Source organism: Perognathus longimembris, chromosome 10 (genome assembly GCF_023159225.1).
Source record: "Perognathus longimembris pacificus isolate PPM17 chromosome 10, ASM2315922v1, whole genome shotgun sequence".
NCBI lineage: Eukaryota > Metazoa > Chordata > Mammalia > Rodentia > Heteromyidae > Perognathus > Perognathus longimembris.
Window position 1 is genome coordinate 35,075,169 of NC_063170.1, and position 18,880 is coordinate 35,094,048.

The 18,880-nt window shown below is 37.8% G+C and overlaps 1 protein-coding gene across 1 annotated transcript in view; it reads right to left on the reverse strand.

Moving 5' to 3' along the window:
• Positions 1-4,114: 4,114 nt before the first annotated feature.
• Positions 4,115-18,880, reverse strand: part of Cacna2d3 (calcium voltage-gated channel auxiliary subunit alpha2delta 3) — a 929,381-nt gene continuing 914,615 nt past the window's right edge. The window contains exons 35-37 of the mRNA XM_048355814.1: positions 7,645-7,757; positions 6,816-6,898; positions 4,115-4,527 (exon numbers count right to left, since the gene is read on the reverse strand). Coding sequence (XP_048211771.1) covers positions 4,435-4,527; positions 6,816-6,898; positions 7,645-7,757 — 289 coding nt within the window. The 3' untranslated portion in view covers positions 4,115-4,434. The remainder of the gene's footprint in view (positions 4,528-6,815; positions 6,899-7,644; positions 7,758-18,880) is intronic.

The following is an 18,880-nucleotide window of genomic DNA, read 5'->3' on the forward strand; positions in this document are numbered from 1 at the left end:
ACAGCTGCACTTCCAGCTGTTCGCTGGTTAATTCAAATATGATTCATGGACTTTTCTACTTGAGCTAGGTTCAAGCCTTGATCCTCAGATCTCAGTAGCTGGGCTTATAGGTGTGGGTCACCAGTGCATGGTGGAATAACGGGTATTGAAATGTGAAATGTGTGCAATTAACATTCTGGTATACTTAGAAAAGTTTCATTGGAAAACAGCTGCTTCAATGGCAAGTTAAATAATTGCAGGGAATTATACAGAACACAAAAGCAAGCTACCTACTCCAGTCCTTCAAAGAATAAGTTCACTAATCTCTAGCTCAAACCCCTTGTACTAGCAATCATTAACCTTGATCTGTAGAAATAATATTGGGTGGTCTGAGTGGATGGTGGGTTTGGGAAATATAGGACAGAATAATGGAAAGAGTGACATTGAGAGAGATGTATTGCACTCATAAACTGAAATGTTGAAACCCCCCTTTTTGAATTGTTATTGTAAAGGTGATTTACAGAGGAGTTACAGTTATATAAGCCAGAGTACATTTCTTTTTGGACTATGTCACTCCATCCCTCATCCTCTCCCAGTGAAACACCATTTTTTACAACTACTTAAACCATAATAAAAATTATATATGAAAAATTAAAACTTTTAAACTGGCACCAATGGCTCATACCTGTAATCCTAGCTAAAAAGGATACTGAGACATAAGGATCATGTGTTAAATCCAGCTCAGACAGAAAAGTCCATGAAACTCTTATCTCTAATTAACCACCAATAGTGCCAGAAGTGGAGCTGTGGCTCAAGTGAAAAAGCATCATCCCTGATCAGAAAAACTAAGATATTTCCCAGGCCCTGAGTTCATGCCCCAGTACCAGCATCACAAAGAAATTTTAAATTTAGAATTCTAGCCCAGTATTATATATAAAACTGGTTATAGGATGACCTTCAAGTATTTTTAACTTGAATTATAATTTAATGTTTCTTTCAATGTTGAATTATATATGTTGCAGTATTACTACCAAGAGAAGCAGTGAAAAGTATACTACTTATGGGTTGAAAGAGAATTCTATGTCTATGCTTCCCAAGAAAATGTATTTGGAACTAGTGGAAACCATTTAAAGTTCTCTGTTAATGAGCCTAGCAGGCAGATGGATGAGTTTTGGATAACTTCTAATAGCTTATTGAATTACAGAGAAATTCTAGTTGTTAGAAGAGTGGATAGGAGAAAATTTATAGGGTATTATTGCTGACTTGCAGAAAAGACTTTTCTATTAATTCCAATAAAACAGACTAGTTTATAAATCAATATATTGTTTGTAATCATAGTAAACAGAATTTTCCAAGACAGTGGCTATTACTTTTCATGTGTCCAAACACTGCTGAGGTATAGCATCCTAAAACTAAAAAGTATTGTCGTGATTTACACCTCTCAGGTGTGTGCTTCAGGGAAGAACAATGGCCCCTGGCTGCATAAGGTAATAGGTGAGCAGGTATGAGTTAGGCCTTGTTTCTTACCACCTTTGGGATCTAACTTATTGAGCTTTAGTTTCTTTAGACACAATGTGAAAGTTAGGGATTTAGTTTCATTCTTCTATATGTGGATATCCAGTTTTCCCAGTGCCATTTCTTCAATATTTTCTCCAAAATATGTTTCAGTCTAGCATTTTATTGAAATATTCTTTTGCTGATGATCAGCAGTATGCTGATCTTACTAGGGTGGCAAACTGCTGATCTTCAAATTCCGCAATGTGACCTTGGGAACGTTAATATTCCTTCTTGCCTCCATTTCTCATTGTAAAATGGAGACAGTAATGACATTTGTCTTCTAGGTTGTAGTAAGGATGACTGGAATTATATACACTAAAGTGTTTCAAATGGCACCAGGCAGTCAGGTCTTATAAATAGCAGCTGCTAGCTTTGTCATTGGTGGTAGTGGTTTTAGTTTTATTATATGCATTGTTCTACAAACACCTTCCAACAGCTCAGAGAAGCCTGTTCTTGTGGAGTTGTGATACAGTAGGAAAAACTGACAATAAAATCCTTCCAATTATTCATGTGAAGCTAATATAAAACCAGAGTCATGGAGCTGTGGAGGAAGAGCTGCTTTCTCAGGATCTGGGTGGTGAAGATTGAAGTGGTTCCTAAACAGTGAGAAGAAACCAGCCTGGAGGCTTCCAGTCAGAAGGCAAAAGAAGGGCAAAGCCCTGATATCTTCAAGTGACAGAAATGTGGGCCATTGGATGGCAATGAGGGACAGCAGCCAGGGTAGGACTAGGAAAGGAGGCAGGGCCCTGACCACAGACCTTTCAGGGCCTGTAGGCCATTGACTCTCAGATTCTGCTTTGTGTAGAATGTCTAGGGAGGGGTGTGTGTGTGTGTGTGTGTGTGTGTGTGTGTGTGTGTAACTTGCTCCTAGTGTCAAGGTTTCTGAAAGCTCCCAGGACAATACTACTACAGAAAAATCTTCAAGAACCATCATTTTGGAGTCTGGAAAGGGATCGCTCTGGAAGCTGTTTTAATTGCACAGGGCAAGAGTATAACTCGATGTTTTAGTCCTAAATGTTTCTGGTTGTGGTGTGAAGAAAGGACTCTCAGGGGTGTGTGGTTGCACGTGGAATAGAGGAGACCAGTGAAGGGATAGAGTAGGCTGGCTCTAGTTGTTGACAAAGGCTTGATGGGGAATGGTGGGTGAAGGATATGGACAGGCAGGATTGGTGTGTGGAAGGCAAAGCTACTAAGATTCACCTAAGGATAATGCTTCTTATTAGAAGCACTAATAAGAGTAATTGGAGATGCTAAGGGAGTGGTAAGGAAGGAGCTTGGTAAATGGTGATAGAAAGTTGCACTCAGGATACATGAAGTTAGAAAAAAATCATTATCTGTCTAGAAAGATGGAATGACAAGTTGAGTTGTCATTGTAACAAAGAGTGTTATGAGTTACCTGGCAAGTGAACTACATGAACCTGGTGACTGTTATAATCTCCAAACATGGTGTGACTCAACTATGCCATCTATTTGTCATAGCATAGTATAAATGATGCCATGCTAGTAATAAGAAATAGGATAGGGAATCAAATTTTATGTCATGTATTTTGCATCATTACATTGTTAGATGGTCTGTTTTATAACATTCCTGCCTTACTGCTACCATTTCTTCAGAATTGTATTGTTTTTGCTAAGTCACATTATAATTGCTTATTGTAAATAGAATGCATGTTGTATTTTGTATGAGCAGAAAAGTCACAATTCTAAAATCACATGGTTGTAAAAGTTTTGACCTTTAAGCATGTACAAGTATGGTTTCATTGAGAATAGCTCTGGAGACATTGTAATTTTTTAAAAATATAACAATGTGGTGGTGGTATTCTCAACACTGGGATTATTTTAGTAATAAGTAATAAGTATCATTAAAGTAATAAGTATAGGTTTTTCTGAAATAACCACAGGATAATAAGTCCCATTTTGAGAGTTTTGGTGGCTTTCTCCAGATGACTTTTACAAAGTCATCTGTCTGTAAAGCAAGACATTCTTTACCTAGGCATGAAAGTTATTCTACTTTATTTGGTTACCAGGACCCAATGGAATCTGTTTTCATTGGTCCAGGATATAGTATTTTAGGAATGGTTACAGGTCAGGGTATTTTCACATTTTGTAATATTTGAGCTCTAATTTCACCTCATATTTATGGGGAGAGCCAAATGCTCAAGCAATAAGTTTAGGAGTTTTTCATAGCCATTTTCTCTTCCTGCCACATCTTTTCAGAATAAATGTTTAGGATTTATGACTTATTTCTATTCTTAAATAGTCCAGTGTTTAAATATTATGAGAGCTGTGTTCTTACCCAAATTATGATTTCTATTGAAGTTTAATTCAACAGAATTCAGGATCCCATGTAATAAACTCTTCCTATGTAGATGAGATTTTGATTTACTTCTGTAAATATTTTTACATTTGAGTGGGACATTTAAACAATTGTTAAATATTTGTCTAGAATCTGCTTTAGAACAAATTTTCTGCCAACAACCTTCCTTTACTGGTTTCTGGAATGGATGACTTTTCCCTCCCAACCATTTTTTTTAGACTCAGCCCATAAAATGATGATAGATTCCAAACAAGGAGATTGTGATTTTAATATACTTTATTTAAAAAGTACATAGTTAAATTGATTTCCATGGGTTTCAAGCAGAAGGGATGCTGCCTACCACTGGCAGTCCCATGTCTGATGAAGAATGAATATCATGTGGCAAACACATTGGCATGACTGGCAAAGTAAAAAGATAACTTGTTTTGTCAACATATCTTTAGGAGTTTATATCACGCACAGTTTAAAATCATGAGATGCTGATGGCTGGACTATATTTTTTTATATCTCCTATGTCGCACCATATTTGGGTTCACAGTTTATCCATGATTTAGCATGCCAAGAGAGTATCTCAGTCAGTGTCACCTTGAGAAGAGGATCAAAAGCAAAGGGAGCAGAAGAAGAGCCACTGGGGCTTGGAGAGTCGGCGCGTCCCCACACTCCCTTGCATTCTCCTGTGGGGAAACAGGCTGGTTAGAAAAAGACTAGCTCTACTCTGTCCTCAAGTTTGCAACTTCTGAATCATAGTGAATCCCCAGGCCTTTCTTCCCTTTCTAATCTAAGGACAAATTATTCTGGGACCTAAATGATATGATAGTATGTATCAATGAAAATCTCATAAAGTTAGAGATTAAAAAAAAAATCTCTGATTTCTCCCAACCAGGGTGGTTTATGCCTGTAATCCTCGCTCCTCAGGGGGCTGAGATCAGCCTGGGCAAAAAAGTCTGCGAGACTCTTACCTCCAATTAACCATCAGAAAATAGGAAGTAGTGGTGTGGCTCAGAGTGGTAGAGTACCATCCTTGAGCAAAGGAGCTCTGGGATAGCACCCAAGCCTCATACTGGGGAATTTTTTTTTAATCTCTGATTTCATTTGTCAACTCATGAAATTCCTCTTTTAAAACTATTAAGTAGAATACTCAAGAAAGAGGTAAAGGCCAGGTGGTAGAGATATCTGCTTTGATTATTGAAAAATACTGGTCCTCTATGTTTCAGTATAGAAAGATTATGAGGGCCTAATTGTTTCAGACCCTTGTCCATGTATGTATGTTTGTATGTATTTCCTTCTATCTTCTTTTTTGATGTGTGAGAAGACTCTGTTTTAAATAAAATGAAATTTTATTTCTTTCTTCAGATTGGTTCATATTCACTAACGGATGGACATTTCTATATTATTGAGCTATGCTGTTAGTGGGCATTCATTTTCTCATGTGTTCTTCATTGTTCTAAAGACTATTGGTAATAGGCCATTCTAGCCAGTGGTATTTCCCATTTCTCTACCTATGGCAAAGATACTAATCTCTAGAATCATTACCTAACTTCCTGATCTCTCAGTGACTTGTGCTTTTTCAGGTTCCATAAAACTAGCTAATGATGGTAATGTGCTTGTTTATAGTTACATTTTGTCCAGTTAAATTGATCTACTTCCTTCAATGGCTTTCTGGTCTTGGCTAGTGAGGTTTCCTCACTCCTGGAAACATACCCCTCATGATTCCACCATTTTAACATGTAAAACTAGTCTATGTGTTACATATACATTTTTATGCTGTTACACAGACCTCATCTCATGACTATAGAAACTTAAAAACTAGGCTTTTGTATGTTTAATTCTATCCAGTTACCTAAGCAAATTATCTTATTAACTCCAATAAAAACTACTCTAGGGAGCTGGGGATATGGCCTAGTGGCAAGAGTGCTTGCCTTGTATACATGAATCCCTGGGTTCAGTTCCCCAGCACCACATATATAGAAAACGGCCAGGAGGGGCACTGTGGCTCAGTGGCAGAGTGCTAGCCTTGACCAAAAAGAAGCCAGGGACAGTGCTCAGGCCCTGAGTCTAAGCCCCAGGACTGGCAAAAAAAAAAAAAAAAAAAAGAAAAAAAAGAAAAGAAAGGAAAAGAAAAAAAGAAAAAAGAAACTTACTTGTTTAAAAAAAAAAAAACTACTCTAGTTACTGGGGTCTTTAAGAATCTAGTTCCCGATTTTAACTGGAAGTTTTAGTGTTTGGGATTTTTATTTGTACCTATACTTTTTACACTTTCAATTTTGATCATTGTGGAGTTGATCATTGAATTTTCAGGCCATTTAGCATGTACTTGTATAGTATACTGATACTGAATTTACTTTTTGATTACAAAAGCAAATATAACCAACATTTAATAACTTGTATTTTCTTAAGTAACATTAAATTCATTTGCTTTTTAAAGGTAAGATTAACCAGCAATTGGCTGCAGTACCATTTTCAAGAGGTAAATATCCATTCACCATATGGTAATGGATCTGAGGGTAGAAATGGAGTTAATTTCTAGATTTTTATTTGTCTGGACTTAAAACCATTGTAAAGCACTACTGGTAGTATTCTTTCTCTGGATTGAATTTATTTTCCTCCAACCAATAGTTGTAAGTAGAATGTCTGTGTACTTCTGATTTCATGATGAGTAATATTTATATGAGTGAATTTCTTAACAAAAGGCTGCCTAAAAGTAAGCATAGAAAATTAATATTAACATGGAGAGAGCCACAGCCACATCACATATACCAACAGTCCTTTTCTGTCCTATGCCTATTCTAATATAGGGCTGAAATAAGAAAGCATTGAAGATCACCTTTCTGTATCTTCCTCTTTTTTTTTTTTTTTTTTGTTTCCTGATAGGGATTTTCTCATGAGTAAACTTCTCAGCTGTTATGAGATTGTCTTGCTAAATCCGATGAGAAAAGAGAATAGAATCAATTCTCACACTTACCTCAGGATGGAAGCCATGACATGATTCCGGACGCCTTCTGATCTTCTGAGCCTTTAAACGTTCACACTTAAGTGATTCATTATGTTGACTGTAGTTAAGGCGTGTTTCAAAGGATTACTTTTCCTACTCTGAATTTCAGAGGTCAAAGCCTGGTATTAAACTGCCTTGATAATTTCACTCTCTAATGAGTGAAAATGATAAAACGTTTTCCCTCAATACTTCTCCCACAGTATTCTTACTGTGGATCTAGTACTACAGGGACCAGATAGCCAGGCATGAGATATTCCAAGGGAGCAATTGCCTTGGGCTTATGACTAATGCACACCTTTCTGCAGGGGCATATTTTCATTCAAGTCCAGTGTGCACAGAAGCCACCAATGACCACCATATGACTTCCATCAGTAGCAGATGAAGAGATTAAAAACAAACATGTGACTTTACTCTCCTCATTGAGCAGGCATTTGCCATCCCACAAGGAGGCAACATGTGCACTCCTGTTCCCTGTAGAAGGAGTTAAGGTGTGGAGGGGGAGGGGAGGGCTTAAAACTTCATGCTAACTGATTTTCCATCTCTGTTGCCTGACAAAGGACTCAGAACAGTGACAATTTGGAACAATGGGACTTCTCTCTCCACTGCCTAACTCACATATCCAGGTGTTCTTTTGCCTTACTAAACATTTTTTGCTTTCCTCATCTTTCTGCCAGTGTTCTAACTTTAGTTACTAAAGAATGGAGGCCATTACAATGTCATGGACCACTGCCAACCAGCAGTAACACATCCCCCTTCCTGATGTTGGCACTAGCAGCTGGAGCTGCACACCAAAGGATATACCTGATTTCAATGGGCGCCATGGTGATGGGAGCCACGGACTCACACAGGCAGCTGCTGTCCACCACCACCATGAACAGATTGCTGCTTGGGATTTGCTGGATGACAAAGGACCTGTAGGAACAATGCAAGATTGAAAGGTCATTTCATGCCCCTCAAATGAAGGGTTACGGAAGAGGAAAAATTCCCCCATGCTTGGTGAAAACTATGTTTTATAAAACAAGTTTTGGCAACTGCTTTTACTATAAAGTTGCCTTGTTTGAAGGGGTAATTTACTTAACTATTGAGCTCTAATAAGAAGAGCTATAGCCATATGAAGTTAGTACAATATGTACAAAACAGAAATGTTAGATGTGTTGGCTAAGTCACCTCAGTTTTCAAGATCTGGCTTTTCTGCACCTGATTTCTTTGTCCCAGAGCCAAGATGTAATATCCCAGCCTGCATGTGATCCTCTAGTAGGTGGGGTTTTACCCCCTCATTCCTCAATGGGACGACATTATATGTGTGGCAAAAGATGTTATGAGTTTCTCAGAATTACACCTATATTACTTTGTACAATATCTGTCCCAAATAAAGGAAACATGTTGAATGAAGTTAAGGGAGGCTCAATTAGTATACAGCTAAGGTTGAACAGAAATCCTGGGTCCCTCAGTACAGCATTAGTGCTGGTGCCACATCAAGCTTTGAGAAGATCTCTATATTGAAGATCCCACAGTGTGCTTGAACCTACATGACTGGAACATACAGACTGTGGAAAGAAGAAATGTAGTAGGTTGAGAACCAAACTTCTTAGGCTGTTTAAGCCATTGAAGTTTTGTGTTGAACTGAACATTGTTGTGACTACTAGATAAGTTTCTTACAGTGTATCTCTAAGCTGAGCACATCTGTAGCCATCAACACTAAAGCTAAGAATGGCATAAGATAAGTTCTGAAATTTGCTTTACTGTGGAACATGCCATTCAGGGTAACCTGAATCTATGCCCCAAGCCACAGTCTCGCATATTTAACTCAACATAGACTATTTTTCTTATATCCTTTAAGTCAGAGCCATTTTACATCAATAATTTTGTGCTCAACCTTGAGGCCAGAGATGATTCACTTTCACAGACAATCGACTTCTGCAATTGGTAAATCTTTCCTGCACTTTGCTTCTTCCTTTCCTTTCATTTGTGCTGTTGTTTGGTTTTTTTTTTATATCACTTAGAAAGCATTCGTTGAGATTTTTGTTTGCTAGCCCTGTGACCTTTTCTCCTACCATCTATTACCTACATTTGCATTTTTGCTTTTCTCCCAAAAATTACAACCTTGCCCCAATTTTGGTATAGGAGTTCTCAGAGTGCCTAAATATAAGGAAGCCAAAGATAGATGCTCATTTGTTCTATCTGAAAAGACACAGCTAGGAAAATGAGCTGCATCTTACAGAGCTGCCACAAGTACTCCAGACCTGCAATGGCATCAATAGGGAAAGTCTGAAGATACTACACAGCTTTCCTGGGTCAGCAGAACTTTATTTGCTTATCCAGGAAAATACATTTGTAAAGGGTATATTTCATAAACTTCTGGGATAAACACAAGTCACAGAGGGAGGAACTGGCTTTGAGATTGTCATAACCAGCACCATACACTGACCCAAAATACAACACCTATGAGTTAGGCTGCAATTCTGGGGAGAAAAGAAGCCTCAGCTAAAGGGGAAACAAATTCAAGAAAGAAAGGTTGGCACTCCAAATTAGGGAAATTCAACTGGCCAGTATTCAGAAACATGGGGAAACGTGACTAAGAAAGACTTGGCTTTTTGTTTCCCTCAATGCAGGACATTTCATCTTCCTCAACTGGATTTCCTACATAGCAAACCAGAAGCCTTTGACCAGGAGAGAGAGGGAGATTCCTGTCTTGCTTGGCATTTTTATTATGGTCCTAAAATCTGGTTGTAGATACAGCTTCAGGTTAAAAACACCTACCTTTGACCACCCAGGATAGAACTTGGGCCCAGGGGAAATGTCATTCCAGTCCTCCCCTGCTGCCTACTGGGTTAAAGTAGCTAAAGTGGATGATTTTCCTTTGCAAGGTTGTTGCAGTGGTGGCTAGCCCTGCAATCTTCAGGATCAGAAGAAAGAGCTGGGCCTGTTGACAGTGCTGCCAATGTGATTAAAGTCCATCCAGGTAAACTGACACTGGCAGTCCCTAAAAATAGTTTCAGTGGGGGTTCCCAGTGCTGCTTTCCTCATGCTTGCCTGGGATTTCTCTTGTAATCTTTGAGGTCATAGTAGTACCATACAACCTTTCTTGGTCAGTTCACTTTTTCATTTTGTCACATAGTTCCATATTTTATTAGAGCTAACATGCCTAACTTAAATATGAATATCTTTATGCAATTCTTTCATTTATTTTTGACAATATTAGGATCTAAACTAAGAAATTCATGCATAACTAGGCAGATGTTCTACCACTAGAGACACCCTACCAACCCTTTTGGTTATCATTTAGATTTTAACCTGGAGTTGGGCCTATGCCTCCATATAGCTAGAATTATATGTATGAGCCACCACACCAGTTTACTGATTGGAATGGGGTATTACTAGCTTTTTCCTGGGCTGTCTTCCATTCATGATCCTTTTGATCTCTGCCTTCATATAACTAGAATAACCATTAGGACAAGTGTGTGTGTATGTGTGTGTGTGTGTGTGTGTGTGTGTGTGTGTGTATGTGTGTGTGTGTGTGTGTGTGTTGCCCCTGAGCGTTTTTGCTCAAGGCTAGTGCTCTACAACTTGAGTCATAGCTCTACTTCCAACTTTTTAAAGTACTATATTGGAGAAAAGAGCCTCACTGACTTTCCTGCCGAGTATGGCTTTGAACCACAATCCTCAGATCTCAGGTTCCTAAATAGCTAGGATTACAGACATGAGCCTGGTCTAACATTAGGGTCATTTTGAAATCGGTTATAAGGCTAGCATTTAAAAATGTTTCCTAGCTTTCTTGCTTAAAGGAATAAAAAGAACTAGCTGAAATGTAAACATCTATTGGGGATGAGGGAAAAAATTGGAAGAGAAGGGGTGACATTGTCCAAAAAGAAATACATTCTTTACCTGACTTATATAACTGTAACCTCTCTGTAGATCACCTTTATAATAACCATGTTTAATGTAAACATCTAGAAGTTAAGGCCTGGATTGAAATGAGAAGGAAAAGAGGAAAATGTCTTTAAATTCAAACAAAGGAGAGCCAAATTAAACAAGCTATCTGGGACCTGTTTCACCCCCCAACCAAACAATAACTTTTTCCATAGCCTATAAATGAAAGAAAAAGTTATGCACATAATTTATTTCAGAACCTGATAAAAATTCATGTTATCATATTTTGTGTCATTCATTTGTTAGAAAAATGAAGCTTTCTTCAAAACTTAGTATTTCCTCTTGCAGCAGTAACCAACGTACTTCAGCAAGTTCCTGGTTAGGAATAGTGCTCTGCCACCTAGACTGTGCTCTGTTCCTTGTCAGGGCACCATGATAATCTTCACTGATCCATGTGGAAGCTGTGGCTCCCCCTAGCTGTTGAGCTAGTCTTTTTTCACAGGTATCTTTCCTTTGCACCTTATTAGCACCTCTGGAGAACAAACCCAGGCTGAAATATACTGGCTAAAGTGACTCTTTCTCATGCTACAAATTTCAATTTTCCCCTTCTACAGGCACCAAATCCATTCAGAGTGGGAGTTTGTAATACTCCTGTGACCTTTTGTAAGTGGGCGTTCTTCTTCATGTTTGTCCCATCTAGACTGGACTCATATTTGGGAGGGATTTCTTAGAAACTCAGAGCACACATTGCTTTCTCTCAAGATTGGGTAGAATTTGTTCTTTCCAAAATGACTGGGAGGGCTGGGAATATGGCCTAGTGGCAGAGTGCTTGCCTTATATACATGAAGCCCTGGGTTTGATTCCTCAGCACCACATATATAGAAAAAGCCAGAAGTGACACTGTGGCTCAAGAGGCAGAGTGCTAGCCTTGAGCAAAAATTACTCAGGCCCCAAGTTCAAGCCCCAGGACCGGAAATAAAAAAAATTATACACACACACAGACACACACACACACACACACACACACACACACACACAAAATCACACACACACAAAATGCCTGGGAACCTGAGATTCTTGAAAGCAGGAAGGGAGAGAGGCCAGAAATCTCAAGGAAGCTTTCACAGGTTGCTTTGCAGGTTGGCTGGCTGTAGAAAACACTCTTTGCACTCTTGTTCAAGATTACATCTGATTAGAAAGCAAGGGAGATCTGAAAAACTTAAGTCCTTAGGTCTCCAAATTGTGGTCTCCCGACATTTTAGGTGGCTTTTTTAAAAATCTTTGTAAATGAAATTTACATTTAAAGGTGGTTCCCTCTGTTGACTAGCTTTAAGCTTGGAAAAAATCATATTAAGTGAGCCAGACCCAGAGAAACATAGATTCTACATTTCCCCTCATTGGTAATAATTAGTACATGTCTAGGATAGTCCTAGCTGAGGATCATAATAGCTCAATAGCTAGTACATAAGAACACATAAGATGATGCTAAGCTAAATGAACTCCAAGATATAGAAGTGAGGCTTTTCATTGTTGTTGTTATTTTAATGTACTATGTGAATTTATTTGTTTATTATTTCATTTTTATTTCCTATGGTTTATCCTCTGTTGTCACTCTATTTGATTTTTTTTTTTTTTTTTTTTTTTTTTTTTTTTTTTTGGCCAGTCCTGGGCCTTGGACTCAGGGCCTGAGCACCATCCCTGGCTTCTTCCCGCTCAAGGCTAGCACTCTGCCACCTGAGCCACAGCGCCCCTTCTGGCCATTTTCCATATATGTGGTGCTGAGGAATCGAACCAAGAGCTTCATGTGTAGGAGGCAAGCACTCTTGCCGCTATGCCATATTCCCAGCCCCACTCTATTTGATTTTGATACGCTGGGTATTGTATATACATTTATCTGAATCAGTGAAAGGAAGGGGAACATCAAAATGGTGAGACATTGACAAAGGGTGAACCAATGTAACAGCAATATTCACAAGACAATATGTTGAAAATTAACTGTACAACTTGGAGGGGAGGTTGGGGGGGAAGGAAAGTGGGAGAAAAATGAGAGCAGTAACAAGTTTGATGAGAAATGTACTATGTTATGTATGTAGCTGTAATCCCTCTATATATCACCTTGACAATAAAATAAAATTTTAAAAGGAGTAAGGGCTAGGTCAAAGGAGAAAGTTTCTTTTAATAGGGTTTAACTTTCTCTGTGGTTGAGATAGATGAATACTCTTACTTCATTTAAAAAGATATGATACTGCAGTGCAAATTTGGATTAAAGATTGCTTTAGTGATGAAAGAGATGACCAGCAGTATCATTAAAAATTTTTTGGAAACTGAAAAAGAATAAACTTTAAAATAGAGCTGGAGAATCTGCTTTCTGTATTTCTGTCTGTGTTTGTCTAATGATGCCAAAGTAACTGAGAAATAAATGTGTGTTCAAAAATTAAATAACAATATCCCAAACACTCTTCAAGGTTTATAGGACTTGGGAAAATCCTAAGTAGCTAAGACTTGTCTGATATTTAACTTAGAGTGCTTGCTTAGGTAGACTGCCTAACATTCACATGCTATTAAAAATGTTTAATGAGGGCTAACAAGCTTTGTATAATGCCTCAAAATTTCCATGAGTAATTTGGATAATTGTTAGTAATGGGTAGATTATGAAAAGGTAAATAGAACAAACATAAGTAAAATCCTCTGAACTTCAAAGTAATCTTCAGTAGAACTGTAAGGTCATGCCATAGTGCTAAGTAAAATTCAGTAGAGGCCTAGGTGACTTCTAAATAAAAATCGATGTCTATGACTCTGGCATTTTTATTTTATATAATATAAAGCTTAGAGGAGTCCTTGTTGGGACAAAGGCTGTAATCCTGGCACTTGGAGGCTGAGGCAGGAGGGTCTCAAGGCCCATCTAGGGTACACAGTCAGACCCTCTCTCAACAAAACAAAACCCTAAGTATATTTGGCTATGTTTTTTCCATTCTTAAAGCTTCATCGTGAATATATATTAGTATTAGTCTATGCAATTGCTAAGGGTTGATTATGAAAACTGAAAATAGGAGGAGAAACAGCTCTGTGAGGGAAATGAGACATGTCTTATAAAGAAAAATATAAAATAGAGTCTGTTGAAGAGAAACAAAGGTAAATGTTTGTTCTAAAAGTGACTAGTTCTGCTCAGCATGGTGACTCAAGACACCATCTGTGCCTACTCAGGAGGCAAAGATCGGGAGATAGCAGTTCGAGGCCAGCCTGGGCCTAAAAATTCATGACTATCTCAATTAATAGCTAGGCATAATTGGTGCACACCTATCATCCCAATAAACACACCCAAGAAGCACACATAGGAAGATCATAGACCAGCAGGACAAAAAGAGACTGTAGAAAATAACCAAGACAGTCTAAGAGCTGGTGACTCACACCTACAATCCTAGCTACTCAAAAGGCTAAGATTTCAGGATCACTATTCAAAGCTAGCTCAGTCAGACAATCTAAGAAAGACTTCATCCTCAATTAAACAGCAAAAAGCCAGACATGGAGGTATGGCTCAAATAATAGAAGACCAGCCTATCAGTCCAATCTCTAGTACTGCCAATAAAAGACTTGTTCTAGTACAAGTACTGTACATATAAGTCAATGAAAATGGTGAAGGTATTGTGAAAAGGTTTCACAAATGAACTTGTGGGAAAACTTACATGCGGTCAAGGTAACGAAATTATTTATAGGATTTTCTACAGGTTAAGCAGATATCAAAGGTATACTGATTGGTACAAGCTTTAAATCTAGGTTACAGAGTTGGCTGGTCCAAGAGCAACTTGTACTACAAAGAAGAAATTCACTTTGGACATCCCCCTTACTACTGTTCAGACTATGACAGAAGCCACTAATTCATGCCATATTGCTTTAAGAGACCAGAAGTCAAAAGCTTGACCATGTCAGAAGCCTTAGCCCAGAATGTACCTCACTGGGTAGAAGATAGTTGTTTGGCATGCTGCAATGTCAGGACCAACATCTGTCATAGCCACAGCCGAGTCCATCTATGTTTACCTTGTGGGAATTAGGAGAGGTCTCCACTTGTGCTTGTCCTCTGGGATGTGCAAAAGGCATCATCTGCCTCTGCCCCCCCCCCCGCATTTTGTGTTCCAAGATCTTTTATAGATGTTTTTTTACAGTTTTTTGTTCCATAGCTGAGGACTTGGCATCACTTCTGTGATTCCTGATATGGCAGAGCCTCAGTAGCATCGGTGCTTGCTTCTGTGGAGTCTGAGGACACGCAACTTTGGAAGCCTACATCCAGTGCCAAGTCACAAAACTACTTCCACGAGCCACTTCAGTCCAGACCATGGAGCCACTCACAGACAATGCTCACATCAATTAAAGCCAAAGAAGCAACAGAGACCATGCTTCCAATCTCCCATATAACCAAACCCAAAGCACCTATCCAACTGACACTTCATATCCCATTGAAAAAATCTTTCCCTACAAAAGCTGCTCCATTAAATGGGAATAAATAACACTGTGTTGATTTCTATGTGTCCTATTTAAGGACAGAGCATGAAATAAACATGATTCTTCCAAAGAAAAAGAATTCTTCAGGCACAGATCTCAATTTTAAGGAAATCTTTGAAATGCAAGAGAATAAAGATAAATTATATAAAGCAACATGGAAAAATAATTTATGATATGAAGCAACGTGGAAAAATAATTTATGATATGAATAAGAATGTCACCCAAGACAGAAATCATAAAGAATCTCTGAAATTAAAGATAAATCTTTTCATTTTTCAATTAATTTAGAGGAAAAGAAGCAAATGAATATTCATATTATGGGAATTCCAGAAGGTGATTCCAGGCATTGATAAGATATTCTATAAAACAACAATACCAAACTTTTCAGGTCACTGGAGGGATATGGAAACCCAGCTAGAAGTTCAAGGGCTTCCAGATAAATTCAGCCAAAGCAGAAGACCAAGGTATATAAAAAGCATAAGACAAACACAACATGTTAAAGACAGCAAGAGAAAAGTGCAAGTCATATGAAAGGGAATGTCCATTATTCTTTTATATTTTTCAGCAGAAACCAAACAGGCCAGAGGAGAATGGAGAAAAATCTGCCATCCAAGAATAGTATATTCAGCAATATTATCCATTAGAACTAGAGGAGAAATAAAGTCTGCTCTCAGGTATTCATGAGTATTTATCACCAGAGCATCATCACAAGAGAAAAGGGAATCAAACAGCATGACAGAAAACTACCATATCACAAAAATAAAAGAAGTGGAAGTTAATAAAATATGTATAAAAACAAAACAAGTCATAACCTAACAGTAACTGAGAAAAAATAAGAATCAACCAATGCAAGACTGTAAGAAATAATTTAAAGATCAAAGAACATATAAAATGAAAAATAAAAATAGATGATAAATTTTTCTTTAAGTAATAAGATTTGAACACATGCTTCCTAAACACTCTACCACTTGATCCATGAATCCACTATCTTTTTTTGCTTCAGTTATTTAGTTGAGGATGCAGAGAAAAAGGAAGTCTTATGCACTGTTGGTGGGAATCTAAACTATTATAGTCTTTATGGAAAAGAGTATGAATATTCAGATGAAGTACTGTTCATAACAGTAAGGTGGCTTAGACTTTTGAGATGAAGCCATTGCCTACAGAACACATGGCATCAACCTTAACGATGGGCCCCAGATTCTTTCCACAGAGAGTTCCTTGGATAAAGAGGACTGAATGAGGAAGAGTGAAAATCAAGTAATTTTGCCTACTGGAAGAGAGAGATATGCCTTCAAAGGTGCAGGTATGGGGAACCTTGTTTTCTGCTAAGGGCTATTTGGATATTTATAGCATCATTCACAGACCTAGATTTATTGGGTTTTGAGTCCCACTTGTAGTTGCCCAGGCAGGGTGAGACTAAAATGATTTCGTGGTTCTTACATGGCCTGCAGCCCACCTCTGTTATGAAACCAAGAATTTAGCCCAGGTATGATTAAACACCTTCTGTCCAACAAAACCTCAGGGGCTATAAATACTTGATTTTACCATTCTCCCCTTGTATGGGTTCTGATTCCTGATAATGTGTGTGTGTGTGTGTGTGTGTGTGTGTGTGTGTGTGTGTGTGTGTACCTAGAAAACAAAGGGTGATATTCATCTTCACTGTGCTGATAAATAAACTCACAAACTCCTCTAACAACTATTGTACTTGCACTTGTTTATTTAGAATGTATTTTTTTTTACAGTCTTACCTTCAGAGCATTTAAAAGACTTGGGATTTGCTTGTTATGTTGTCCCTTTCCTGCCTTAATTTTTTTGAGCTAGGGTATCCCTGTACTGCTTTGTACTGCTGATCTAGAACTCACCATGTAGCCCGGGTTGCCCTTTAAATTGTGATATGCACTTAGTACTTTCCTAGTGCTGAGATTACAGGCATATGCCATTATACCATACTTTTGTATGTTTTCTTAAATAATGAGGATAATGCTGAACTGGATTTTAAGTAAACTGAAAATGATGTTATTCCATTAACTGTGTCTTTGTTATGATTGTTTGCTTATTTATACCCTTGCCTTCCTTGGATACAGTCTTTATAATCGCCACAGAAAATTTTAAAAATTATACCAAATAGAGAATGAAGAAAAACTCCAGGTTCTAGACTGGTAAAGGCTCTTTAGAACCTAATAAAAATAAGTTTCTTTTGGGGATCCCTCTATTTCAGACCAAACTTCCATATCCAACACAACAGAATTATTTTTAGGGAAAAAGAAATAACATTAATTGGATCCAGCCAATTGGATTACTATGCTGTAGTTGATATTGGATATGACATTCCCAGATAAAAGTGTCAATTTGTTGCAGCAATCTGTGTTTCATGACAGCCATACACCTGGTAAGTAGGGATGGATACTCTATAGTATGAGGCCTGGCCATACCTGTCAGTCTTTTAAAAGTCTTTTAAAAGAAATTTATGTACTACAAAGAAAATGTATTAAGTTCTAGGTAAACTATACAGGATTATTCCTGTACTAGAATGTAGGAAAGAATGTACTTTGACTCAGCAGGGTTCTTGATATTGTTAATAGAGACAGAACCAAAAATGGCTATAGGATTTTAGAAAACAGTATTATAGAAAAAAGTTAATATTTCTATGGAAATACTATGGAGGACATCAGTTATGGAAAATAATAGATGGGACCTCTAGTTGGTACCTTTAAAGACCATTTTCCACCTACAGTCTTTGAGATGCACTGTAGTACAATTAACTGGCATCAGAACACTAAACCATACCTGTGGGGTTTCTGGAATTACATTTCCCTGTTCTGATTGTCAGCTTAGAAATAATGTCAGGATTTTATAGATTTTTAATAGGCATAACCAAATTTCCACAAATCTGGCCTTCTATCTCTACCACATTTGGTACAAGGGAAGGTCAAAATAACTACTTTTGCCTGACTTCAGTAATGTGACTGTTACTCAAACCAGAACCTGGTATAACATCAAAGTTGTAGGAAAAAAACAAGTATTAGCAACAAATAAGCAACAAATACATTTGACATTTAAGACCAATCTCTGTTAAAAGATTAGATTGAAAGGAAATAATAGATTAGATTGAAAGGCAATAATAGATTTCATCAAGCACTAAACATAGAGGAGGAAAACATATTGTCATTTTGATTAAAGAGCATGATAATAAATGTAAAGTTTTTATTTTTTGGTTGGTTGGGATATCTGCTTCATTCATCTGCTTTTTTTTTTTTTTTAGCATACTAAGTTCCTGATCATCACAACCAAGTACAATACTCTTTACATGGAAATGTTGTTTCAGATGAAAAGAATGGGAAAAGAAGGAAAATGAAAACTGGATCGTGACAGTCATAGTGTAACCCAGGCATGTCTTGAAAAGTCCATGGGGCAAGAGAACATTTGGTCTGTACATGCACACTGTGAGCGGCATTGCCAACAGGGGAGGTGGAGAACTCACGTTCTCTACAGATCTTGACTGACTAAAACATGGAGATTGAGCAAAAATGTCTTGGGCCCCTTCGTAGCCAACTTACATATCTGATCTAACATTCTGGGGATTGTTAGGTAAACTTCTTAAGATGTAGAGTTTAGATTTACAGAGCTCTACACCCCAGTGGCTATCTAGAACATTTGAAGCCTAAGGA